The 27,882-nt window shown below is 40.7% G+C and overlaps 2 protein-coding genes across 8 annotated transcripts; one reads left to right on the top strand and one right to left on the bottom strand.

Annotated features, from left to right (window-relative positions):
* Window positions 1-294: 294 nt before the first annotated feature.
* On the top strand, window positions 295-11,786 carry fubp1 (far upstream element (FUSE) binding protein 1). Of its 7 annotated transcripts, XM_033651091.2 has the most exons (20): window positions 295-441; window positions 868-991; window positions 1,888-1,923; window positions 2,096-2,132; window positions 2,232-2,278; window positions 2,365-2,436; window positions 2,539-2,596; window positions 2,704-2,866; window positions 2,986-3,084; window positions 3,247-3,357; window positions 3,445-3,547; window positions 3,792-4,031; window positions 4,279-4,439; window positions 5,112-5,263; window positions 5,370-5,446; window positions 5,612-5,737; window positions 6,082-6,156; window positions 6,618-6,680; window positions 8,244-8,401; window positions 8,642-11,786. In XM_033651091.2, the coding sequence occupies exons 1-20, from the start codon at window positions 349-351 to the stop codon at window positions 8,648-8,650; spliced, it is 2,004 nt and encodes a 667-aa protein (XP_033506982.1). In that variant the 5' UTR covers window positions 295-348; the 3' UTR covers window positions 8,651-11,786. The 7 variants fall into 7 exon arrangements, with proteins under 7 accessions (XP_033506982.1, XP_078029164.1, XP_033506983.1 ...); XM_078173038.1 differs by lacking the exon at window positions 6,082-6,156 and having other exon boundaries at window positions 868-958; XM_033651092.2 differs by having other exon boundaries at window positions 868-958; window positions 8,244-11,786.
* Window positions 11,787-11,879: 93 nt separating this feature from the next.
* On the bottom strand, window positions 11,880-27,469 carry miga1 (mitoguardin 1). Its single transcript, XM_033651088.2, has 16 exons — window positions 27,363-27,469; window positions 26,011-26,167; window positions 22,498-22,663; window positions 21,923-22,041; window positions 21,031-21,163; window positions 20,696-20,832; window positions 19,844-19,967; window positions 19,659-19,759; window positions 16,376-16,485; window positions 16,175-16,247; window positions 15,720-15,806; window positions 15,536-15,634; window positions 15,289-15,423; window positions 14,486-14,539; window positions 14,093-14,209; window positions 11,880-13,906 (listed from the first exon to the last, which is right to left on the bottom strand). Exons 2-16 carry the CDS (start codon window positions 26,107-26,109, stop codon window positions 13,688-13,690), a joined length of 1,773 nt encoding a protein of 590 aa, XP_033506979.1. The 5' UTR covers window positions 26,110-26,167; window positions 27,363-27,469; the 3' UTR covers window positions 11,880-13,687.
* Window positions 27,470-27,882: the final 413 nt, after the last annotated feature.

Raw genomic sequence — 27,882 nt, 5'->3', positions numbered from 1 at the left:
AAGTCCACTCCAGTGAAGAGGGGAATGTACTTTTTTACTGCACTACATTCAGTTGACACCTTTTTTTTCTCAAATTAGTCACTTTGTAGATTCAGATTTATTATACAAAATATATCAACAAATAAATAATCATATAGGCTATTATTATTATGGGTTAAGATGAAGCTTTGTTGATCCCTTGGTAATGTCGTGAAATCGTAGTCAGATTGCAAACTAAAACCTTTGGATAGCAGCGTAAACAAGCATGACTGTTATCGCGAGAGGGCATTTGACCGCGGGTTTTCCCGTCCAGATCCCGTGAATGTAACCGGCCATCTTGTCGCGCCGAGGAGGAGAAGAGCAGCAGATATGGCTGACTACAGCAGCGTGGCTCCCCCGTCCTCTAACGCCGGTGGCGGAATGAACGACGCTTTTAAAGACGCTTTACAGCGAGCAAGACAGGTGAGAAGACCTATGGATGAATTAAGTGTAAGAATAACTCCGGAAGTTTGGCGCAAAAAAACGAGTTTAGCTGTTTTTTCTTCCGCCGTTAACACACGGCAGCACGGCGGGCTATGCTAAGCTAACGATGACTAGCTGATGTTACGCCACACGGCAAAAACGAGAACAGATGTGAAAGCAAAAGTGACTATAGCCGAATGTACAGAATGCATTAGACAGATATAATCAGTCATTGGAAATACATGCTTTGTAGGTTTAATGGCATAACATAATTATTTTAAGTAAGGATGTATTCTCGTTTCTTTGTTGGCTCAGACTTCCGGACTGAAGTGAAGGCCGCAGCCAGCGTGCCCGTCCAAACGCGTCAAACACGATCAGCCAAGGAATCATCTTAAATTGTCGTTTTCTTTTTATTTTGTGTTTCAGATCGCAGCGAAGATCGGTGGCGATGGCGTTGCGGCACCCCCATCAAACGAATTTGGCTACGGGGGCCAGAAAAGGCCCCTGGAGGACGCTGGTGGGTATTTTCCCATGCCTAACCTGAATATCGGTCAGTGGCTCAAATCGATTCAATGCAAGTCTTGATAGTTAATGCTTGCCTGTATGTTTTAGCAGAGTTGTGTTTACTTAGACATGTTCTTAACTCAACTACATCTAAAGTGATACTGTTTTTATGTACATGTGTATAATCATTAATAAATCTAACATTTCCTATATTTCTACTAACCATATTTAATGTTATGTTAATGTTTTTTCTCTTATTAAGCCAGTGCAGTATGTTGGTTATTGCATGTGTTGAGAGTTGGATAATATTTTCACTGTCTTCACAGCTGTTTCAAATCAGTATCTTGTAGCGATGAAATTGTGTTAATATTTGGGGAACTAACATGTGATCTTATGATTTGATGACAAAATCTTTGGGTGGGTGATGGGAATTTTGAGAGTCCTTATACTTTCTGAGCAGGTTGGGTCATTGTTGGTTTCTGCTTTGCTTTGCTAAAACAGCCTTAAGTAAATATTTAGAAATTTGCACCATGAGCTCTGAGTTTCCAGTTCATTTGGTACACTTAAGCAAAAAGAAATGAAGTCTAAAACAGCAATCCTGCAATATATCCTACATTCATGAAGGTCATAATGCCAAATCAAACTTAAAACCACATGTAACTTCAAACTAAAGCATGACCAAGATGATCTTCAGGAGGTATGATTTATTGCACGACTGTTGATTTGGACTGCATTAGTTTTCACCTTGTAAACCTGCAACTGAAAGTATATTCCACCCCTGTATGTTTGGTGGTGGCTGTGCAGGCCTCTCCTGTTTATCCTGACTGTTTAAACTTCAGGCAGTGTTGATAAGCCACTTTAAGATTGTAGAACACGTTTGGTAATGTGATGATGGGTATAATGATAGATACTCATACTGGTTACTATGTTATGTTGTCGCAGACCAACCAGAGACGAAGAAAGTGGCAACTAATGATGGTAAGTGACCCGGTGGTGTAGTGGTTAATATATGTGGCTGTAATTTGTGATAATTCCCTGCTTAAAGTAATTGGCAGAGAAATTAGCATGAATTGAAAATTTGTTATATGTGCTTAACTTGTATTTGTTGTATATTTCTACTCTTAATTTACTGTAATTTCTCTTTCTGCAGCCTTTTCAGGAATGGGAGGAATGGGTGGCCCCCCAAGGTAGATACTAGAATTGAAGTTAAAATATTTTTATGTCACATATCAAACACATTTGCCCACTTATTACAAACCTAATGTTGATTTGCTCTGTTATTCCAGGTCAATTTCAGAGGAATTCAAGGTTCCAGATGGAATGGTTGGATTCAGTAAGTCTTTAAGAGAATAAACAAAGAAAGCAGTTCAGTCTTGTTGAGATCGAATATTGTGAGGTAACACACTTTTCCCCCTCTAGTTATTGGAAGAGGAGGTGAACAGATATCTCGCCTGCAGCAAGAGTCTGGATGTAAAATACAGATTGCACCTGGTAAGTTTAGATCTGTCATCTGTACATCTTAGTAATAGCAAGACAAGATGTTTTGGTTATTCTCGCAAGATTTGTGTTAACTGCATTGTCTCTGTGATGTAGACAGTGGAGGAATGCCTGACAGGTCGGTGACATTAACAGGAGGGCCAGAATCCATCCAGTGAGTAAACATCTGCTTTCATTCAGTGGTCTCCTTCATTAAAAGTCTTTGTGTGAGGTCCAGGTCAGGGATTTCATGATGTGTATGATGGTCATTATTCTCATCAGGGCTGCAAAGAGGTTACTAACAGAAATAGTTGAGAAGGGGCGTCCGGCTCCAGCATTCAACCACAATGATGGCCCGGGAATGACTGTCCAGGAGATTATGGTCCCTGCCTCAAAAGCCGGACTCGTCATTGGCAAGGGAGGAGAAACCATCAAAAGCCTTCAGGTGAGTGTCCAGTGATTCCAGAGTGATAGTGACCACAATCACTGCCTTTAAGCAGGGTACACATTTGGCACAGAGCCACCCTGATGGCATGTTTTTTTGTTGTTCTTTTCTCAATGTAGGAAAGAGCTGGAGTGAAGATGGTCATGATCCAAGACGGACCCCAAAACACAGGTGCAGACAAGCCACTCCGTATTTCCGGAGAACCTTTTAAAGTTCAGGTGAGTCCTTGTTTACGTGACCAGTGCACTCACGACATTATAGAGTTGTTCCTTTTTCCATTAATTACATATAAGTAAATCCATGACCCTTAATATCCCTCATTTGTCTCCATGGAGACAGTGGAGTAGTCTATAATGAGATGTACTTTCTTTTTTCTTCAGCAAGCCAAAGAGATGGTGATGGAGCTGATCAGAGATCAAGGCTTCAGGGAGCAGAGGGGCGAATATGGTTCAAGAGTTGGAGGAGGCGGTGGAGGAGGAGACAGCTTAGATGTGAGTGGAATAATTTATCTCATTTATCCTGTTGAACATGAGGGGTTGAATCAGTTTCTTAACTTTGGTTATATTTTTGTCATGTAGGTTCCCGTCCCTCGGTTTGCAGTGGGAATTGTTATTGGCAGAAATGGAGAGATGATCAAGAAAATACAGAATGACACTGGTGTCCGGATTCAGTTTAAACCAGGTGAGTGATTAAGAAAAATAACTGAGAAACAACCATGGTCTAAAGCCATTCCATGTCATTTGGACATAGTTAAAAATGTGTATGGTCCGTGATGAAAACTCATGCACCACGCTGAGAAGCTGATGTATAACCCTAACCCTAAACTTGTCTGAGACCTGAACACAGAACTAAGTGATAACATTTTATCCCAGCAAGATAAGCTCTGTCTGGATAGTCTCTCATCACCCTATTTTCCTCCTTCCAGATGACGGCAGCACACCAGACAGGATAGCACAGATCATGGGCCCCCCTGACCAGGCTCAGCATGCGGCAGAAATTATCTCTGATCTTCTGAGGAGCGTCCAGGCCGGTGGGCCTCCAGGACATGGCGGTGGAAGAGGTCGTGGTCGTGGGCAGGGGAACTGGAACATGGGCCCCCCTGGTGGCCTGCAGGAGTTTACCTTCACTGTCCCAACCATGAAGACTGGCCTCATCATTGGAAAAGGCAAGTCACCCTTTAACAGTATTAAGTTTGACATATCTGGTCAAAGGTTTAAAATACACAGACTTCACTCCTTTTGGAGACTTATGATACACAAACAAAATGCTGGTAAAAGGAGAAACATGTTGCACATGTTTTTAATCAGGGGTGATCTTGACCAGTCCTCCACGGTCCTCTTGTGGGCTCTCGAATTCCTTCTAAGTAAATGTTTTTGGCTGTTGTGGTTAATGTTTGTCTCTGAACTCTTCAGGTGGTGAGACAATCAAGGGCATCAGCCAGCAATCTGGAGCCAGAATCGAGCTGCAGAGGAACCCTCCACCCAACGCAGATCCCAACATCAAAATGTTCACAGTTCGGGGCTCTCCTCAGCAGATCGACTATGCCCGGCAGCTGGTAGAGGAGAAAATTGGGGTAAGACGCAAACGCCGGATTTCCACTGGATGCGTGTCCGTTGCAGAACGGCAGCGCTGGTTATCCGCTGCGTGCTCCGCCGTCCATTAATACCCACCGTGCGTTTGCTGTGTGGTGCGGTGCATCTCCGCCGGAAGACATCTCGGTGCACTGCCATGATTAATATCTCCTCGTCCATGGTGTTCACAGGGTGAAATGATGTCTGAAAAACTCTGACCTGTTGACTTCAGGCCTGCCTCTGCCCATTATGTAGTTTTTAAGGTGTAGTGCTGGGAAATATGATCCGCCGTGAACACTGTGTATTTTATTTTGAAAATGAACCGGATGTTTTATTGTGTTTCTGTGCACGACTTCCTGCCCCGCACGATCTGCTCTGTGCTGAATTGCTGTGTTGTGCTCCGGCGTCCGGCAAAAATAGAAGTCCTGCCTATCTGTTGTGGAGGGCTCCGGAGTGCCGGAGCTGAGACGGAGCCGGAGCGCAGCACAGCCGCAGCTGGTGGAAACACCCACATCGACTAGAATGGAATCCTGTCGGCTCCGCTGCCGTGCCGGAGCGCAGACGCAACCAACACGCATCTGGTGGAAATTGGCCTTAAGAGTTTGAACCTCCTGTGGAGACAGTTGTTTCTTGTAAGTTTGTCTACTGACCAGGATGTGTGTCTATGTTTTCAGGGACCCGTCACTCCAATGGGTGGCCCGCACGGTCCCCCTGGTCCACATGGAGGGCCAGGCCCACATGGTCCTCCTGGACCACCGGGACCCCCTGGTGCTCCCATGGGTCCATACAACCCTGGACCATACAACCAGGGACCTCCAGGACCACAGTAAGTACAGTAGAAATTTGATTTACTCCATCTGTGAAGCTGATAACATGCATACTTGGACACAGGTGAAAGTCTGGAAAGTTGGTTATTTTTTTTCTTTCATTAGCGGTCCACCAGCGCCTTACCAGCCTCAGGGATGGGGCAACGGCTACCCACACTGGCAACAAGGACAACCTGATCCAAGTGAGTACCTGCTTCTCAATACATTTAATGTTTGACTGAAATTAAAAGTTAATCATGCGTATCATCTTGCACAGACAGTTACTGAGATCCAACGGACAGCTGAGACTGTATGTTTATAGCTTTTTATTTTGGCTGTCGTTTGCTAACAAAACTTATTTTGTTCAGATAAAGCAGCAGCTGATGCCAACGCAGCAGCGTGGGCAGCCTACTACGCTCAGTACAGCCAGCAGCCACAGGCTCCCATGACCCCGACAAGTGGGGCTCCAGGCACGACTCAAACCAACGGCCAAGGTGACTGACGTGTTTCTCGCTAAGCAGTGTCTGTGCGTCTAGAAGAAGCAGAAACTGTTGGGACAGGAGTAGAGCAGTGTAGTTTACTAGCTTTACTTTAGTAGTGTCTGTGCTCACGTCCTCAGGGTGCCACTAACGGGAAACAAATTGGTTTGGTTCCACCTTTTAAAATGCCTTTGCTTTTTGCAGAGCAGCTTTTAAAAAAAAACTTTTTCTTTTATATTACCCCAGGGACAGGATAGTTTTCCTCCACCACCCCTAGGCTGACAGACCCGACCCAGGCAGGTGGAGGACAAACTGCTGAGAATGATTCACTAATTACAAGTTACCGTTTTTTTTAACAGGTGACCCACAGGCTGCAGGTCAGAGTGGACAGGCAGATTACTCCAAGGCCTGGGAGGAATATTACAAGAAAATGGGTATACGAACGTAGTTTCAGTGTACACCTATTAACACAAGACAGTCTAAACAGCGACGGGGCATTCAATCCGGCTTCTTTTTCAGGTCTGGGTATTTGTCAGTACTGCTGGCCTGCTGTGGAGCGTTTTCAGTGTGCCTCCACTTGGTTTGACATTTGATCCCTGTGCTGTTTAGACTGAAACACTTGACTATCTACAGGACTGAGCTGTGGACACAGAACCACCTTTTTCTGAGCTTAGAGTAGCTTATTTCTTAGACTATCTTAGGTCTTTACCAAAACTGATGGCAAAGTTCTGCCATGTGTCATGAATGTTTGTACTTCTACTGAATGTGTGTAGAGTTAAATGATGCAACATGTTTGATTTTGTGGGTCATGGATATAAGCCATGTAGGATCAATGTTGTGATGTGAATTATTTAGCTCTTGGATGCATTGACACATTTTTCCTTTGTCTTTGCAGGTCAACAGAGTCAACAACCTCAGGACTACACAAAAGCATGGGAGGAGTATTACAAGAAACAAGGTCAGTACTCCTGTTTATGAAATCAGGCTTTATAGTAAGACCACACTTCATTCATGGAGCATTTTACCTCCTATTTCAAGGCTTTAATTCCAAATTTGATCCCTCAACTAGTGCCACAGATGCAAAATTATAATGAAAGTCAGATATACAGTGTTATGTCAGTTTCATAATATAACATACAACATAGTTGTGAATAACTAATTTCGTATTTTAGTCAAGAAACCGTATACAGGACAATGCAACACAGTTTGCAGTAGCAGTGGGAAAAATGCATTCACCTAAATCCTACTCTTTTACATTTTCTAAATTCTTGAATCAATATCATTCAAATGCAGAGGTGAAAAGAAGGTGCCATTTTTATTGTGGTAATCTATGGGTAACGTGACAATGCTCGCCAGCAAAAGTCAGAGTAAAAGCCAAACCAGAGAAACTTGTTTGGCGTGTCACCTTGCTATACTTGCATTTTTCTTGGACGCTGAGTCTCTTGGATGCCTGCTGCTAATGGTCCAGCACCTAGTTATTACCTTTTTATAAAGCCTTGTCACACCACATCATTGTGAAAATACAGGTAGAGGGCAGTCTCTGCAAAAAAAATATCCACTGACACACCTCAAGTGGGTTGCAAATGATGATTGGCAGGGATTACATCTGTATGAGCTCATGCATTCTTCTTTTTTTTTTTTTAAATAGAAAAATCCTGCATAGCTTATCCTTAATAGCACCTTTAAGTCACACAGTGCTTCTCAGGAATAAAATTCTTTAAGGACATTTAGGATGTGTATTGTTTTTGGAAACATGATTTAACTTTTTTTCTTATGGTCTAGTGTTAATAAGTTAATTGCAATACCTGTAGAATTGCAGTAAACTTGCAATATCTAACTGGCACCCAAGAATCTGGATGGTATCGCATCATCCCAGCCCCTAACTTGTAGTGTGCATGAGGCCTATTATTTGATAAGTAGGTGTTCTCCTGGTGTTTGGAGTTAAGTTATATAACAGAAACATAAGTGAAGAAACCGTTTAACTGTGTGATTCATCATCTTCACTTTGAATAGATGGAAATGGGAGCCTCCCTCCCAAGTAGAGAAAGGAGCAAGTCAAGTCAGGTTCCCTCTGTAGCTCTGACATGATATGTTTTTAATGTTAAAGGGTGGCTGTGCTCCTTTAGCAGCCCTCTGAGGTAGAGTGGCTGCTCTCCCAGCCGCCCAACAGAAAGGCAGAAGGATTCTGTCCCGCCACCCAAAGAACGTGGTGGTGGGTTCGTTCCCCTTCTTACAAATGCTGTCTCAAAAAGAATTTTACCTTAAACTGTGATATGAATTTGTTTGGTAGTTGAAATGAGATTAGTAGCAGTTGAAACTATATCAGGAAGCATGTTAAAGTACTGCATCTCACTGTTTGACTGAAAAGAGAAACTGCTTTAACCTGTTTAACTGTCACACTACAGAAAACTGTCAGGCATTCCCATAAGAAGATTCTAATAGCCTGAAGCAGCTGGCCAGTGTTTTGCTCATTTTCCAGAGGGTTATTTTTTCCTAACAGCTTCTCACCTTTTACCTTCAGGTCAAGCGGCCCCTCAGGCCACAGCAGCAGCAGCCGCCTCTCAGCCAGGAGGCCAGCCAGATTACAGCGCTGCCTGGGCTGAGTACTACCGTCAGCAGGCTGCCTATTACGGCACAGGCAACCCTCAGACGATGGGTGCAGCACCACAAGCCCCTCAGGTACACCCCCGATAAGAATCTGCCCTCCACATCCACTGAATACTCAATTTTTTATGTCCTAACCTCGTTCCCTCCTCAGGCTTTACAGGGCTCCAGTGACTGCCTCAGCTTCATACACTTAACCAAAACGATTTTCTCCCTACACAGGTTTTTTTTTTTTAGCTTTTTATTTTGGGAAGCTGAGTCCACTGTTTCTGCTGTTAACATGCAATGTATCTTCTATGTATTTCTTCTGCACAGGGCCAGTAATGTGAAGTGGACATAAAGTAAATGCTACATTGTCGAAACAAAATCCTTTGTTAAATGTTTGGATGCAGACGCCTTGATGAAGATCTTAAATTTCCTTGGTTTGAAAGTGTTTCACATAGATGGCAGATTACCCGGCGAACACGTCCTCTTCTTTTTTTTTTTTTTTTTTTTTTTTTGTTTTTTCCTTTTTCTTGTAAATGCTTTGTTTTTAGTGAGGTAATTATACATATGGTCATTCCAGCCCTGTATCTACATTAAATGTGGTTAGAACTCATGTTTATTAAGCTGTAGACATTACCATGTAAATCATCTCAGTTTTAAAATGCTCTTGCCTGTTGTGTTTTTGCAATAAAACAAACTGAAACCTCCTGTGTTGGTAAGTTGGGGTGGTTCAAACAAAAAAGTTAAAAGGAATTTCTGTATGTTTTTGTTTTAAGGGGGGGGCAAAGTTTGAAATGTAGGCCATGTGTGGGGGGTTAAATTGTCCAAAATGGTTGACTCAAAGTTGTGCTGTCCTGTCTCTCTCCAACTGTCTATAAGTCTCTTAGATACATAATGTGCGTGCAATGATCCTGAGTGGTTCAGACCAACAAACATCCTTGTTAATAGACCTTTTTTTGACGCTTGTGTTTCCTGACATTGCTCTGACTAAAGCGTTAGACAGATGTTTGTCACAAGAAAGTCGATAGGTTTAATGTACCGTAACTCATGCATTAACTGCGTTGCTGTGGCACTCCTTTTTTAAAAATATTGCCTGGTTTTCTGACATTGTTGAGGTAGTATGCACTGTATTTTGCCTTGATATAGACACTTCCTCCTCCACAGGCAAGGTTAGAAAAGCGGTAAGCAAGTATTTTTCCATAACATGTTCCTCAGAAAACGTGGTTGCAAGAATGTTGCCTATTTTTAGTGTTATATATATTCTTTTTGTGCTGTTCTTTTTCCAGGACAGTCAGGTAAATTGCCACTGTATCGTAAAATGCATTGAAAAAGTTTTGTCTTGCCCTTTTCAAATTGCGAACTAACTCAAATGTATAAATTTGTTTTTTCAAAAGAATGTTTTTTTAATATAAAAACATTGCAAAAATCGCTTTTTTTGCTGTCCCCATTCTGTTAGTGTTTATCCAAAATAAGAACATAGATGTTGTAGGGTCGGGGGTGGCTAAGCAGTCTTCATCCATCAGTTGAGCCCTCGTATACTGTAAGTACAAAACTGTGACTGACTTGAGAGATAAACGCCTTTTTTTTGATGATTTATAAGCTGCAAACGTAGTTTTTTTTTTTGTGAATTATTGCAATTTTCCCCATGTCTCTGGGTAAGTATGAAATGTTCTGAGGAGAGGAATAGTACGTTAGATTATTGTACCACATGTTTCAGAGACTTATCTCCCCTTGTGTGACTCCACATCATTCACTTTGAAACTTCACAGTATGCTGATACTCTTAGATTGTTAGACTGTGTAGGTAGCATTTCAGTGCCAGTTGGATTTCTGAACTGAGGGATTGAATGTCCGCTTTCTGTTACACTGTCGGTAGGAACTGTTTTTAAGGATGCCCATGTGGATTTATTGCGTTCTGAATACCTGACCTGCCAAGTGCCATTGTCTAGTTGAGACTATCATGTTTTTAAAATGCCATTTATTGCAACATATTGCTTAGTAAAAAAAAAAAGTCCTACTGCATAACTCGAGTGTAGCATGCTTAGGTTTCTGCTGTTATTACTTTACTGTCCTATATGAGCATGTGGAATGCTAGTAGTGGAAGTGCTTCTGATTAGCCCAGTATTGACTATGACATCTTCTGAATGAGCACTGTTGTGAAAGGCTGTTAATTTCAAGCGTTGTTCACTGATGGCAAACAGTGCAATATATCTGATCTTTGCAGTGTCGTCCCAGACCTTGCACCTTAGGTTCTGCTGCAATAACACAGGTAAGCGCAACCTAAGGAAACCAGTGTTTTTGTCCAGTGACATGACCGATTTACATGCAAAGAAATGCTTACCTGTGTCTTTAACATGCCTCAATGCATTTATGCTTAGTCGTTAAAGAAATGTCCAGGATATCTTAAGTATGAACAGCCGTTTAAGATGATCTGCTTTCATGAATGAACTGCATGATATGAGCTGTATGACTTGTTACATGAAGTTTCAAAAAAAGAAGTGACAGAAAAAGTTGTTGCATAGGCTCACTGAGGAAATGTTACTGTCGTTATGTGCTTAATATTTGATGATAGCCTTATCTTTTGCACCCCGGTAAGTCTGACAGCGACTGTGTATCAATGCTCTAGACAACTTTGACAGTGGTATATCAAAATGCATGCCATGCAAACCTGTTGCCAGAAGTTAGCAATGTGCTCAAGCGCTAGATCAGAACACGGTGATATACATGATTTTTTTTTATTATTTCTCTGTCGTGGTGTGAATCTGCCCTCAAGTGCAGTGCAAATCTACTATTGAAACGCTGCTGCCTTCACTTCTCGCTCACAGTGTTGGAGGATGCTGCAAGCTTAGGTCATAGAATCAGGCCCTGTCGTAGTTTGTCCCCAAAAGGAGGAATCCTTTGAGTCAATCCCCACTGCTGAACGTAGACCGTTCAAGAGCTCCAGTGATAAGGTAAAAACAGCAACGCAATGAAATTCAAATTCTGTGATTGCAAAGTGTTGGTCAGATACATGTTTTTCAGCTCGGATCAACTTGTTTTTTCTTTTTTAAAACATGATGCCATAGTGTATTTAGAGTTGATGGTTTCTTAATCGCTTGATTGCCTTCATCAATAACCTTTAGTTAATAGGAATGTGCTTTAGAAAGTTGGATGAGGACAGGATCTGATGTACTTATGACATGCACTGTTATGTTGACAGTAAAATTTGGGGGTTATCAGTTACAAATCACTTCTCTGTAGTTAACGGGTCACTTAAATGTTTGAGACTGTGCACTGTACATGTGAGATGCTCAGTGTTTCAACACAGAGTTCGTGGGGGTGTAGAAGACAAAACAAGGAGCATGCCTTAGAGGTAAAAAACAAAATGGTTTCATGTGCTGTGTATATTATCAAATATATGGGTTTTTGTTTCTCAAATCAACTGTTTGACTTTTTGAAATGTTGCCATGTTCATTAATAAAGTTGTAACAAATGAACTGGACTCATTCACTTGAGTTTTATTTTATATCTGGGAGAACAAACAGCATTTAACGTTAAGTTAAAGAAGAAAACAGGACCAACACATTCTCATTAGTCTTTATTTAATTTATACACAAAAACAAAGTGAACTCACAAATGTAAAACCCTTTCAGGTGTGGTGATAAATATTCACCTCAAATGACAGTTTAATATTTTCCACAAACCTGTCATAGAACAAAACTCGTGGTCATTCCTCCTGTTCATACTGGCTCTGAAAAGATCCCTTCATAATGCACTGTCAATTAAGTTAAGTCAACAAGACTTCAGCAGTCTGAGTAAGAAAGCAAATGAGAAACATTTAAAGTTTCAGTCCCTTTTTAAAGCGCTACTCTAACCACTGCTGTCATGGAAACTAGGTCTGCAACCAACAACTTACTATAGATCAATACACTTTTTTTCCCCCTCGATAAATCATTTGGTCAGATCAAGTTACTTGAGCCCATGGTGACATGTTCAAATGTCCAGAAACTTGACGTCTAAAGCTTTGAACCGATGAGCTTTTGCTTAAAAAAAATCAATAGTTGTAGTTAATAGTTTGACCTCTAAAGGAAAGCATCTGTGGAAAGGGGAATTTTGAATCAAAAGACTCAGACTGCTTTAGCTTCATCTGTACTTCAGATACCACCAGGAGGAATGATCACAGACACCAGTAACTCTTTGAGTACACAGGGGGCATGTGGATTTAGTTCCAAGATAGGTTCAAATTCATTCAGGTCCATCTTTTTTTAAAGGGGAAATCCTAAAATATGTCTAGCATTTCTGCAACATGAACCCCCACTCATGAATATTCCTGCTCAAAGCTTTAATGTTGTGCATGTTCTGTACATGGCAGTGACTGATCAGCAGAGCAGACTATAATATTTTTAATAACATTCAGTGACAAAGACAAGGCTTGGAATATGTGCAGTGATAGTAAGGCTTCTTGCGTGTTTGCCCGTCATGGATAACTGTTGTGGAACAGCTGTAGGATTATGTAATAGAGTATAATCTTGTGTTTCCTGTCGCTGGCAGTGTGATGGGATTAAGGGCCTTGTAGGCTGCATGAGCTGGGTTTCATATAATATATTGCATGACAGTTTTTGAGTCCTTTTTAATATCTTAACATAATATCACAACACATTTTACATTTCTCAGAGTTCCTTTGTTCAACATTTCCCTGTGCAACATGTGCTTATAACAAAAAGTACATTTAATGGTTTTGCATTGTTGATGTCCAGTAGGATGTGGAAATACATCTAATAGATCTCTATCTAATAAAGTTAATATACAACATTGGTATTCATACTGTATGTCTGAAGCTGACACAAATCTATTGCTGCGTACAGGCACAACTATAACTTCTAAAAAATAAATCCTGCATCATTTCAGCTGTATAGTAAAATAAATACTGTAAAATACTCTTTGTCGTCACACAAATTGCTCTAAACAGCAATAAATATGCTTTAACTTACACAATGGAATATCTACTGCAAGTTAATTAACGCTAAATGCTTCACAGCAAGTTTAAATTACAAATATTATTGCTATGATATTTTATAACGCGCACTGCTATGGCACAGTGAAAAGGGGAGCTGGGGAGGAGGAGGCCACACTGGAGGTAATGATCAAGTGTCAAGGCAAGACAGCTGGTACAGTTGATCCTCAATACAGAGCAATGAGAGCACAATGCATTATGGGAGATGTGATGAGTGGGCGTCAAATGGTGTTTTACATCAAAGTTCTTAAATGAGCAGTTCTGTCCAACAGATGGAAGATGAAGATGTGTGCGACCAGACAGTTGGTGTGAACTCACCCTACAATAAAGCTGAGATTTCCATGTGTGTTGTGTTTTGGTGACGAGGGTCTGTTAACCTGTCTCTCACTGCACTCGAGCCTCCAGCAGGGCGCTGGGCACCAGCTGCACCTGCGGGGAGCTGCAGCTGTTGACGTGCCGCAGGGAGTCGGCTCCCAGGTAGGCCACCAACAGTTCAGAGCGCCGGTGCAGCAGGTGGAGCATGTCCTCAGCTAGACTCTCCACAGAGGAATAACGCACTTTGTCCAGGTCAAAAATGTCCTTTAAGAAGTACAGCACCTGATCCTGCAGGAAGAGAGGTGAAGACTGTAAGGACAGGTGCATGAAGGGACGCTTCACCCCAAAATCAAAGAACAAAATCTTTCCTCTTATCAGTTGGGCTATTTATCAGTCAAGATTGTTTTAGTGTGTCCTATCTGGGTACAATGGAAACTTAAGAGATGTGAATTATTTTCTGGTGCTGTGACCGACCTTAAAGAAGCAGCAGAAGTCGTGCAGGGAGCTCTTGGGCCCCAGGAAGCCCCAGGCCAGAACAGGGCTGATCTGTTCACAGACAGCGTAGAAATGCGCAATGAAGCCGTCAGACACCTGAGACAAATAGCAGAGGTTACTGAAGTGAACTGTCCTGACCACTTGAAAGACAATACAAACAATGACTGTTGGTTGTTATGAGTTGTCTGTGTAACAAATAAAATGTAGGGCTTGTTGTCTATGAATTCCTTTACCTGAACAAGGCAACTATCCCTAATAACTGGACCTGAGATAAAAACTGTCATATAGGAGGTAAATCAGTGAGGCTGGTATCTACATCGTGTCCTCTAACAGTTCATAAAAAATATTTTGAACATTATGTTGGACCTTTACCTTCATGTGTTGTCTCTTTTGCTTCATGACTGACCAACAGCTTGAGGCCACCGCCTGTAAAATACATGCAGATTAATAATCTATGAGAAAAATTAAACACATCAACTTTAAATTCCCATAAAACAACTAGCAGAGTGCTGTTTGATTCTGCATATTTCATGTAAAAACAGTAAGCTAAGGAGGAGCTTATCGCTGATACTGATTGGCGTTTACAGAGCCCAATAGCACTGAATATATGCTATTGGCCCCCACTTGCAAAATTTCACACTGACAGTAGCTACTAGCTCAACACGGAGACAACAGCCTGCTCTCTGTTGTCAAAGACCTCCCACCACCATCACAGTCTCCTGCAGATTTTACAGACGAAGGAGACAGGATGAAATAAACGAAGACAACATATCTGGAGTGAGGCCATACATGTTTGAGCCAAGATCAGAAGTAAATGCTGCTGATGAAGGAGAAATGCAGGCTCATCCCTGTGATGGAGCTAATGCAATTCACTAGTAGCCATGTGTTTATATTATCTGTATTTTACTGAATGTAAAATTAATACACAGTCTCATCAACATCACATCAATCAAGCACATCAACATTTTTTTATTGTTTTCCAGGAAATGAAAAACACTAAAATACCTACAAAACAACTTTTAGTTATTGTTGGGCCAGATACTAGCATAAAACATATATTTTGATTTCATGTGAACTTTAAAAACAAAAACTGTGACGAAACTGTGAGTCACGTCTGATCACCTCTACCTAGTTACCAAATGAAACTCTCTAAAGTATTTCAAGTGATTACTCACCGTCTCCTTGAAGGAGCTGTTAAGCCAGCGGTTGTTGATCACGTTCTGGATGGAGATCGGTGGATTCTCCAGGTCCTCGAATGAGTCCATCAGGATGAAGTCCAGCACTATATCATAGAAGTTCAAGTGCTTCACCTGGTGAGAGGATGAGATTGAGTATGATGTTGTTGTTTTTTTATATATAAAGAAGAGAGGTTCTCCACTCCTGCTGTTGCCATTTTGTAATTCAGTAAAGTAGCACTCGTACCCCTCGTGTGGCCAGCTCCACCTCTGTGTTTTCCCAGTGCTCTGTGTCCTCCAGGAAGGAGATCATCTCCTCAAACACTTCCTCAAATCTCCTTGGGCTCTAAAAACCGAAGGATAAGAGGTTAGGAGGCGAAGCAGCACTCATTTAAGATCTTACTATTTACTAGTTATGGCTTCAGCCTCACCTTCTGTGCTTTAACAATAATGGAAGACAGTACTTTCTTTCCTGTGTCAGCCAGAAACATCCGGGTCGCTCTCTCGCACAGAATGAGCTAAGGAGAAAAAACATTGCTCTCAATTAGATCCTTTCTTTGCTTAAAATGAAGGGAAACTTTTAAATTCTACTCTTATTGGCTTTAAATGGTTTGAAATGGTGCATTCATCTGTGAAGTTAACATCTATTTTCCTCAGTAAGGAAGCACAACCCAATGAATTTAAGATTTTATTCCACCCTGGTTGTTTATTTGCTGCATTTCCACCTGATATTGTGTTTATACAGTGCACCAATAAAATCTGCTGAAAACAACCATCTGGTAACAACTCTTCAAACATTGTATGCTGTATTTAATTCCACTATTACATCAGTATCCCTTTATTTATGTTATCATGATGTATTTTAGTTCATAAGGTTATACTGTACCTGACATGCCTGCCGCACACAGTGCAACTTGGCCAGAAAATCAATGTCCCCACGACACTCCAGCATCTCAGTGCTGACGATGAAAATTAAGAGAAAGACCAGATTAAAATGTGGGCAGGCAAAGCAATCAACTCCACACAGCATGTTCCAGGAATGTAGGATCTCTGTATTATGTGTGTTTTACTATATTAGTTTTATTACCGCAGCACCCTGCAGGAGATCTTGCCGTCCTCAGCCATCTGCAGTGCCTCCTCGTAGAAAAGCAGATGACCAAGAGCGAAGGCGCTTCTCAGCTCTCGATGCTCTGACAGCTGATACAGAGACAGAAAGCAGACTTTGAAAAAAAAAGACTATTCATTATTTATAATGCACTGTCAGACTTTTGGATTCTGAGGGCTGACACCAAAACCTCTGAAGAAGAGGAGGTACGCGCATCCAAAAAACCTCTAACAGATGCTTCATCAGGAAATATTAAGGCAATTAAGCAGTAGAATCGGCACAGTGTTTCTTTGCTCCCACAATACTGTTTTATTCACTGTCTCTGTAAAATGTAATAAGAAAAGATGCTTATAAAGTTAAATTCTAACCAAGCTGACAGGTGCTGAACATTGAGGTCAATGTGGTCTGAATAGACTGAACCTGGAGCTCCTCGTCCCACCTGAAATAAGTGCAGGTTGTCCTGGAACACAGTGTTACTTCCTGAGTCACACCTGACCTCTGTGCTTTCAAGGTTATTAGTCAATACACTGCACTGTGTACTTTTGAGCAATATAAGGAAACCACTCCCGACCAGACACAGATCTCTCCATGTTGTTATGGTGTGTGGAAGCTGTAGTGAAAACGGCTGCAGAGTAACAGGGAGCTGTATGTTGTATACTGAAGAATGTTGGAGGTCTATTTATAGTATGACTGACCCAGTTTGACTGCTCTGACTTACACTCACTGGTCTGTGAGTGGTAAAACAGGTTTGAGGGTAGAAATAACTTCATTTAAAGCTTTTCTGGGTTTTAAAATAAGGATTCACATTATGGTGTAGGCTTTAAGTGATTTAGGATGTAAACAGCTATTTATATCAAATGCTGGGGGTTATAAATGGTAATATATTCCTGATAGAGATATACGGCACGTTTAGCTTTCAGCAGGTTAGGAGATGAACGTCTTGACTGAACATTTCAAGGAATGTAGCTTCAGTAAATATCCAGTTTATTTTTGTTCTTTGTGGGTCAAGTGCACCAGTAGCAGCGGATACACAGCTCGAGCCCCCACAGTGACTTCAGGAGATCAGCCGAATTCTGGTAAACACCGGCTGGTGAACCTACAACGAGATCAAAGCTGGTTGTTGATTTGATGCTTCACAGTTTGAGATTTACATGTTTGCTTGTTTCAGGTGTTAGCCCCTGGTCACTACACTAATATTCCACTTTAGTATTACAGTAGTAGTTTGTTGCCAATATTTCATCTGCATCCCAGCAAGTGACACCATGATAATCCAGATTATTCTGCAAAATAATGAGATTAACAACACCATTGTTTCACATTTTCAGCTGTAATACCTAGGGCTTTTTTTTTTTTTTTTTTTTTTTTAAATTGTCATTGCACGATAAACACATATCAAGGACTGCGATATTACACTCAGGGATTTTTTGACTATGTTGGAAGAGTGTATTAATAGAAAGCTGCACTTAATTCAATCTTAAAACTAGGCTAATTTGGGGTGTCGGTAGCGTAGTGGATAGTGCCGGCGCCCCATGTACAGAGGCACTGCCTCGCTGCAGCGGCCGTGGGTTCGAATCCAACTCACGGCCCTTTGCTGCATGTCAGTCCCCACTCTGTCTCCCCATTTCACTTTCTGTCCTGTCATTAAAGGCAAAAGCCCACAAAAATAATCTCACCAAAAAAAAAAAAAAAAAAAAAAAAAAAACTACAGCTAATATTCCTTAGCAATTTCTCCCAATTTAGGAATACTGAATCATGAAGAACACCATATATATAGTCTAACTAACAGAAATGCTTAGATTTATTTATGTACTTTTTCTTTCTTATACTTCTATCTTTGTCTGTTCGGTTCGAAGAAGAAGAAGGAGAGGAAGAAGATATACTTTATTAATCCTCCAAGGGAAATTCAGTCTTTTTAACTCATATACACACAGGCCCGAAATACACACACATGCACAAACAGGACCTATACATGCATTAAATGAAGAGATGTCAGAGCCAGAGGTCTGCCGTGGACAGGCGCACAGAGCAGTTGAGGGTTCAATGCCTTGCTTAAGGGCACCTCGGTGGTGCCCAGGAGGCAAACTTGCACCTCTCCAGCTACCAGTCCACACTCCATACTTTGTCCGTACAGGGATTTGAGTCAGTAACCCTTCCAAGCCAAGTCTCTATGGGCTGAGCTACTGCTGTCCCATTCCATACCAATTACTTTTGTTATTTATTTATCACTATTAATTTTTGTCAATTTGTATTTCCAACAGGGCTTGTATAAAGAACAGTTTTGGTACTTTGTCTCTCTTCACATCACTCCAACTGTTAAAAATGCTTCTCCATATGTGCTTATAAGTATGTATACTGGATTTACCATCTATCTACTTTGTAGACTGATGCAGGCATGTATGTATATTTGGGCTGTAACTAATTATTATGTTCGTTATTATGTTGTAGATTATTTTCTTGATTGACTGTTTGGTCTACAAAACATTAGGAAACAATAAGAAAGGCCTATTACAGTATTTTGGAGCCTAAAGTAACTTCATAAAATGTCATTTCTTGGCATTTCTAAGCCTAAAAATATTAAATTTACTGTGAGGTAAAAACAAGTTAAGTACCAAATCCTCACATTTGAGAACCTGGAAAATTAGATTTATTGATTATTCGTTGCAGCTCTGATGCATATACAAATGTATACACATAATTAAGTACAGCTAAATGTAACCTTGTTGGTTTTTTAAAATTTCTGCTCCTTCAGCTGAGTGTACTCCATATATAGGAGGGTGGGATGGGTGGTGGATGTTAAAATCTAAGTACATGTTCACTGTATTTCGTGCTTGTCAGCATTTCCAAATAAAAACATTTTAAGGTCTAGTGTGTAGGATCTAGTGGCATCTAGCTGTCAGGTTGCAGGACTGAAACTTCTCCTGTTTGCCGAGCATATAGGAGAACTATGATGGCTGATGCAAAAACATGTACGATCCTATCTAGAGCCAGGGTTGGGTTTGTCTCTTCTGGGCTACTGTAGAAACAACACTCCCACTCCCTATCTAGATATAACCGGCTTATTCTATGGTAACAACGATTGTTATTTTCAGGTGATTATAAACTGATGAAAGCATAGTTACGAATATTATTTACCATTTCTGCCAACAGACACCCCTAAATCCTACACACTGGCCAGTCAAGCATAAAACTTTTCTTGAGATGTAAATAAGATGACTAATAATCATCCTATGGTTATTAATAATATGATGATGAGACCGTCTTTTACCTCAGCAGCAGACACAAATGAGTCAGTGGAGGCGATGCTGATGCTGTCTCTCAGACAGGGGTCATCCAGCTCGTCTCTGGCCAATATGTCTGCCATTTTATCTGTGATGGAGAATAACAGTTGTAGCGTGTTGCGTAACACTGTATTGATCATGGAAATTACATAATATTGTATGAGTGACTCACCCTGGCTGTTGCTGTGGGACGAGGGCTCTGACATGCACAACACTCCCTCAAACTCCTCCTGGAGGCTGTAAGCCCTCTGCAGCAGAGACTTCAGCCTGTGGATGAACTCTGCACTGATGACGTCCTGAACACATAAACGTTCATATTCAGCCATGGCAAAATGGTCACGAAGCCAAAAGTTAATGTTTGAAAAGTACCAGATGAGGGAGAGGTAAATGACTTTTCAAACTACATTTCACTCCAAAAATCTCCTTTACTTGTTTCTTGAGAATCCACCGTGACCCAATTTTTAATAAGCTCTCTAAAGAGGCAGGACCTAGTAGGGGATATACTTGACAGAAGATTTGAGCGGAAGACTGGACAAATGTTTGGGTGCCCAAGATTAACTATCTGACCCTCACTAATCCAGGTTAGAAAGCCAATGAGTAAGCTGTTATACAATCCAAACTCCGTGACACACTGGTGGGTTCGTCAGAGTGCTGGTTATTCACATATGACCTGGAGTGCAGTGTTTGTGGGCAGTCTACTCCTCTCCACCTTCATCTGGTATAAAAGGATTTCAGAGTACACAGAGTACAGAAAGTGCTGGAGAGGCTTGAATCAATACACCGTCCCTTCGGTGTTAGACTGAGGAAGATGCTGTCCAACAATTTTATTTGTTTGTAGAACAACTTCAACTCTGCATAAGCTACAAACTCTTTGTCACGCGATGTTTTCGAGGAAAACATACAGTTTTCAACAACTTAAAAGCATCGTCTGACCAACTCTATCACGTCTGTTCCTGAATCAATGAGACATTACATTTATTGAGTTGGTGTTTAACATGGCGGTGAGGTTAATCTGTGTGTTCACCTCCATGCTCTGCTCAGCGATGGCGTCTCCAGCTCCCATTTTGACGGATGCACAGCTGGCATCGTCCTCATTTTGCCTGCTCCTGAATGTCAATGCTTCCTCCCACCGCCTCAGAGCCTCCTCGAATAAATCCATACCTGCAAACACACACACACATACACCGTAAGTCTCCTGGAACAATCGGTAACTCAAAGGCACCATTACCAAACAGCTGATAGCGGATTATTCCAAGAAATACTATATTAAATACTTCCATTGTTTCTACTGATTTATTGTGTGGTCCATTCTTGTTATTACAAACAGTGAGAGATGATGTAATGTGTGAGTTTCTTTACCCATGAGGTACAGGTTTTCAGGTGTGGTGACAGGTAGGTTAACTACACTGCAGATATCTGCATCTCCCACTCTGTCCCAGCAGCTGGATTCATTTGCACAAGTGCTGCTGCTGGATGAGTTCATGCTTTTTACCTGCAAAGACACAGCAGAAGAACACGGTTAACTTCCAGGCAGCATAACACCCTTAAAATAAATGCAGAGCAGATATGTCAGATAATACATTGAACAAAAATTTAAACACAACACTTGTTTTTGCTGCCGTTTTTCACAGGTTTGAGTTAAAGATTGATCTTTTTCATGCACTCAACAGATATATTTCTGTCAAATTTTGGTCACAAATTTGTGAAAATCCGTGTTTGTGAGCACCTGACAGGTGTGAGATGCTGATTAAACAGCCTCATTACTTAACAGTCTGATGTCTGTGAACTGAATGTTCACTTCACAACCATGAGTTGTCTCCAATGTCGTTTCCATGAATGTGGCAGTATATCCAACCGGTCTCAGACTGGCGACATATCAGAGCGTTATCCTTTACCTGAGGAGGCCATGGCAATGGGAGAGGAGTGCTCACACAAGAAGGATAAAATCACAACAGGTATGTGGGCTTGCTTTAATGCTTTGGCTTGACATGTTGTGACTGATTTGATCCAATCAGGAAGTGTATGTGGGTGTCTGCATCAGTCTCAGTTTCTGCCTGTCCAGAAGAAAACACTACCCTGTAGTATCCAAACTAAAATGGGTTCAGCAGCGTGTTCAGAGGCCTCCATTTTAGGGAGTCCAAAACGGCATAGTAGTGGCGATGCTAGGTGTAAATGTAGCAATAGTTATTTGTTTTAAAATGAAAATGTATTCAAGTGGATGTAACCTAAAACGCCAGAGCCTTTGTCTTACCGAGGCCAGGCTGAGCAGAGACCCGGACAGTTTTCTGTAGTCTCCTGAATTGAGAACCAGACCGGACGAGAAGCCATTCTTTGAGTTGAGGGACAGAGTGATGTTCTGACTGGTGTTATCTGGGTGGATAAAGACAGTTCAGAGGTAATGATTAAGAGAGAAATCAGAACACAGTGATCACGCTATATGAGCATGTCGCAGGATTACACAATCATATAAACCATGTTTCCCAATGCGATGACTGCAATAGCTCAACTGCGAACATGTGTAATGAAAAGATTCATCGATCTATTAAACTTTTTTTGTTAAAAACTGAATTACCCTGACCAACTGCTCATTCGATCCCATTTCTATTAACTTCTCTTCGGGGACTCTAATCAGTGGTAAATCTTCCTAAGTGAGATTAAATGAGTTAAAGCATTTATCTGGAGCTTGCTGTTTACAGTTCAAGGTAACACAGGAGGAGCCCGTCAATCTGATTACATCACAAACTGGGCTAACACACTACATGGAGATCACAGGCTGGTGAGCTGCTGGTTGAGGGGTAAAAAAAATTCAGTGTTAGGAAGTTTTACCGTTTTCTGTTGAGGTCAAAAACTCAAAGCCAGCATGCTCCCACTGAGGAGAGTGAGCCTTCTTTCTGCCCTTCCTCCTCTGGAAGCGGCGAGCGAGGAAGAGGAGCGAGGCGGCACCAAAGGCAGTGGCCGCTAACAGCTTCTTGGTGCCTGTGCTGACACTCACCTGGAGGACGGGCAGAAGGAGAAACAGACTGCAGTTAAATGGTTATGCATTTTAAAAAAAGAATCCTGAGCATTATATTAATTTTCTTTCTATTTGGTTAGTCACTTTAAAAAAAAGCTAATTTCCTTCATGTTTAACTAGGTATGTCCTGCTAAGATCAACAATCTCTTTTTCAAGGGAGACCTGGCAAGATGCAAATCTGACCAAACTAAAGCTCATGTTTCTCTGTAGCGTTACATATGATAAGTAAATTATCACATCCCTTTTCCTGAATGAACGAATAAGAAAAGCCTAAAATTCACATTCAAAAGATCCTAAAACATTACATGGTAAACAGACCCGGAGAGAAGCAATTAAAGAAGTCATTACAGCCGTTTATCAAATCTTATTACCAACCAACACGTCCACGGCACTGAGTATCGAACACTCTTGAACGGCTGCACTGTATAACGACAAATCAAACATTATTCAAACTTTATTTTGATAAATACATATCTGATAACACTTTCAAGACGCCAATGTCTTAAATGCTTTATAAACTACTTATAATGCATTAAAACCTGCGTAAAGCACTGTATAATTATTCAGGGTTTCTGTAGCTAAAGGCAAGCTAGACTTAAGACTTTTTAAGACCTCTTAATGCCACTTGGGATGAGATTTAAGACCAACTTCAAAGTGATCACAATTTTTTGGGAAAAAGGGGTAGAGTGTTTACAAAAAACATAGATGTTACCAATTATTTTGAGACTTTACAATGCATGTGAGGAAATGTTTTTTAAATAAAATTCACTTCTCATGTCTTAGCATTTTTAAGACATTTGAAAAATTGACTTAAGTCATTTAAATACCAATTAAGGCCTTGTTTTTTAGATTGATAAATTCAATGCCTTCTAAGACTTTTTAAGGATAGGGTTATAGTTTTAAGCTCTCATAAACATTCATAATGCTTTAATACTCATAACACATTATAAAGCATTTTATAATCATGCGTAAAAAATCCATTATAACCTCCTAAACCTCTTTTTCACTTAAAGCAAACAATGACCACTTATAGTGACTTATAACTAGCTTGTAATGTATTATATCTGCCTATATCTTAAAAAAAATTCTTGAAAGCTCCCAACACCATTATAATTCATTATAACAGTGATTATAATGTATTACAGCTATACAGTGAGTAACCAGCAATCATGAAGTAGTTTGATACTTGACCTTATAGGTCATTTGAAAATGCTTTATAGTGTTATGATTATTGCTATAAAGCATTATAAGTATTTGCTTATAACTATAATTATACGGTGCTATAAGCAGATTGTGATGCATTATACATATGTTTATAATACATTATAGATATGAGTGTCACAGAAATTGTTGTTTTTACAAAATCAAACCCACAGAGCACATTTCTTTAAGGTTTGTTAGAAATGCTTTTGCATATGCAGAATCTTGCCAGCTAAAGGCAACAGTGGCAGACTGAGGCAAAGTAGCTACACTTAAAAGAAACTACTGCAGTGTACAGTTACAAAGGGTAACCACTGAATATCAGACATCAATGATATAGTATCCAAGTTTGAAATTCTGCAACTGAGATTGAGATGAAAACAAACAAACAAACAAAAAAACAGAAGGAAATACATCAAGCACAAATGTCCTGCCTGATGAGAGTTCATCTGAGGAGGCATGACTCTACTGATGATGTAACAGGCAGCGCTCAAAATCAGCTATCAGCCTGTCATCTAGATTTTAAAGAATAATTTTCGGATAGCGTGCATAGCCCACCATTCTGTCTATAGATAGAAACGCTGAGCGACAAGGGGGATTATCTACACTGACACGGCTGCTGCACATTCCCAACAACTGAGGATTACATAAACACCGTTTTTGGAGCCATGACAACAGCCATAACGTTGACTTTTCTTTTTTGAAAAGCCAATAAATGGGATGGGATGACTGAAATGGTGCTACAGTGCTGCCATGCTGTTTCTGTCTCTGTGACTACCACTTGTCAGGCGTGCTCCTGTCAGGTTCTTAATGATACCTGATCTGCTACGTGACTCTGGACACACACACTCCCTCCTCACGCACTGCTCGTACACACAATAGGGGTCACTGAGAGAAAATATTGTTGACTATCCAGAAGGACAAGGAAAGGTGGATAATTCATTATGATGAACACAAACTGTAACTGCATTGTATTCACACGTAACAGCGCAGTCAGTATTCATGCTCCTGGAGAGCCAGACACTGAACTTTGGCTGTCCTTACTGTATGCCCATATCACATTAACCCTTTCACACCTTCTCCACAGCAACAGTATCAAGCTCAGCTGCTGGGTAGTATCTTTCCATCACACAGTAAACACGTAGTAGTACTGTACATGTTAACGGGCTCTCCTAACTGGCTCAGTATGAATGGAGTTGTGTCAAATTCAATCAGATTAGACCTTCAGACAAGTCACGTTGCCTCATGCGAATGAATTTATGGTTACACCGAAATTCAGAAAAAGAAACGTACCATGTGACAAAACTGGTTAGAAGAAACCCACTGGAATTTTTGAGCCAGCGAAAACATGTAAATTAAGGGCACTTTCTTGCTCTCTCTTATTGCTAATGTTGACTGCAGTCTTTCCACTGTTCCCTGCTACCAACTAACTAAAGAAAAAGTCGTTGTCACATTATACCTTTTTAAATTTATCTTGTAATAATGCCCTCAATGTCAATTTTTCCTGTGGTATCAAAAGTAGTATCAAACATAAATATTTTCAAGGTACTGAATGAAAGTTAGAAATTCCAGTACTGTCACAACAGTAGTACAAGTCACAGATAGATATTTGCTTGAAATAAGTTTAAGTTTAAGTTTATTTACTTTATTAATCCCCCTGAGGGGAAATTCAATGTTTTCACTCTTGCTTGTCAATTACACACAGGTCTGAAAGACACACACATGCACAAACAGGACCTATACATGCACAAAGTGGAGAGATCTCAGAGTGAGGGGGCTGCCCTTTGGTCAGGCGCCCCGAGCGGTTGGGGGGTTCGGTGCCTTGCTCAGGGGCACCTCAGCAGTGCCCAGGAGGTGAACTGGCACCCAGGAGCTTGTAAATAAAACTATACATACATACTTTGGTCCATCTATGTGTTTAAGTCAATGTTAAGACTCCACAAATCAAATAGAAACAGGAACAAAAACAGTGTTTGCAACAGTTAATTAAGAAAAGGGGAGAGAACCTGAAAGTACACTCGTACACTCAACAACCTCACCTCTCATTAACAAGACATAGAAAAGAGTAACAACTCCCAACGACAAATCTGATGACCAACTCCCACCGCTGTCAAACACACCCTTACCTGCGCCAGGGAGCTGCACACGGACAGCGGCAGGTCGACCATGCGCAGAGCAGCCGTCTTGACAGACAGCTGGGAGCTTGTGAGGGTCTCATGTGTCATTGTGGCAGTCTATCCATGACTTGGCAACTCTCTTATCCTCATCACCATTCTTCTGGAGCTGAGGGAGATGACATGCGAGGATTTAACCTTGGAGGCTCAGGAGGGGATATAATGACGTTATTACATAAAGCCTCTCATAAACTGCATGTGCAAGTACCAATGCTTCCCTTACCTGAACAGAGTAGGGATAATAAACCTCTCATGTATTGCTAAAATACTTAGTATTGGCATGACAACCACCATGAAAGAACTGACAGGCTGTCAGATGTATGAGCAATTCACTGAATACAGGACTATCAGCACACCCATCAAATGTATTTCAAACCTTATCCTACATCATAAACATGCCTGAGCAAAGTGGCTGTCTGAGTACATGAGAAAATTAGAGGCTTGTCTTTGCAAACATACTATTGCTTCGTTTAAACAGTGTCTCTCTTTATACAGAAGGGCTGCTATATATCTACCTGACAACATCCAAAATCCAATTACAGGTTGCACACGAGACTCTTGTGGCTCAGCATATGACTGATTATCCAATTACCCTGACACAATGTTGACTCTCTATGTCCAACATTTAATATAAATGCTCCTGTATTGTTAGTTTTTGTCTCTTCAAATGCTGATTGATTCCAGTTTGCAAATTATAAACACAAGTGACACATTGTTTCTCTAAGAATAGCTTGTACTGCACTTTGTAGCAGCACAGACAACAGTGCTAGAAATATAGATATGCTACCTACAAGTAAACAGTAACAATGCTGATGAGGCTGACACGTGCAAATTACTAACATATAAATAAGAGTGCAATGTATTAGACACTATTATTACACCACTTCCCTTAATCAATTTAGGACAATGTAACACTGTATACAACTTGTATGCTATTGCACTGTATTGCTTTCATTTTCCTTTTCAGATACTGATAAGACTTAAAAATCCACACGTACCGCTTTCATTCACTAGCACAACACCAAAAAGAGTATCAACAGTTGTTTTCAAAGGCAACCCGTGGACATTAATGAAAGCAGCATCCCAGCTGTCTGATAATCATATCAGCACATGGCTAATCAAGTGTCACTGGCCTGGCTGTGCAGCTAATGCTAACTGATGTAACAAGGCTAAAAACGGCTAGCAGCGTTAGCTACGTTGGTTAAACCTGCTTGAATTTAACAGTCTAACACATCAACTCGTCGACGTTTTTGAATTCTGGCTGAATGTGACAGACTGAAAGTATGCAATGAAATCACCGGTACATTTTGTTATGTCCTCCTTGGTCAGTTCCCCGGTGCTGTAGCTGATCCTCCCGCTGACCTCAGCTGCAGCTGAATGAAGGACTCGAGCGGCAGCACGCGCTCTGCAAGCGTGACTTTCAAAATAAAAGCGTTATCTATATCATCTGTATGGAGATTCAGCACCCCCTCTCGGCCATATTAGAGTATTACAAATACATTCAGATTTTTACTGTACATTTTCGTTACCTGCAGACAAATGGAGGCCAATATTCACTATTCACTCATAGAACTGACTTAAAATGTTAAAATTCTAAATTTAGACTTAGTCTGTCATAATTGTTTTGTAAAAGTCAACATTTCGACTAACATCTTTGACTTTATATATGATAATTTCTATCTTGAAAAAGTCACATATTTGACTTCATATAATTGTTATTTTAAAACCTAACATTTTTTACACATTATTATCTCATAAAATAAATTACATTTGACCTCATAAGACACATTTGGGATTTTTTTTTATCTTATAATACTGACTTAC

The sequence above is a fragment of the Epinephelus lanceolatus genome, chromosome 12, assembly GCF_041903045.1.
Source record: "Epinephelus lanceolatus isolate andai-2023 chromosome 12, ASM4190304v1, whole genome shotgun sequence".
Taxonomy (NCBI): Eukaryota; Metazoa; Chordata; class Actinopteri; order Perciformes; family Serranidae; genus Epinephelus; species Epinephelus lanceolatus.
This window is presented reverse-complemented; position numbering and strand designations above follow the sequence as displayed.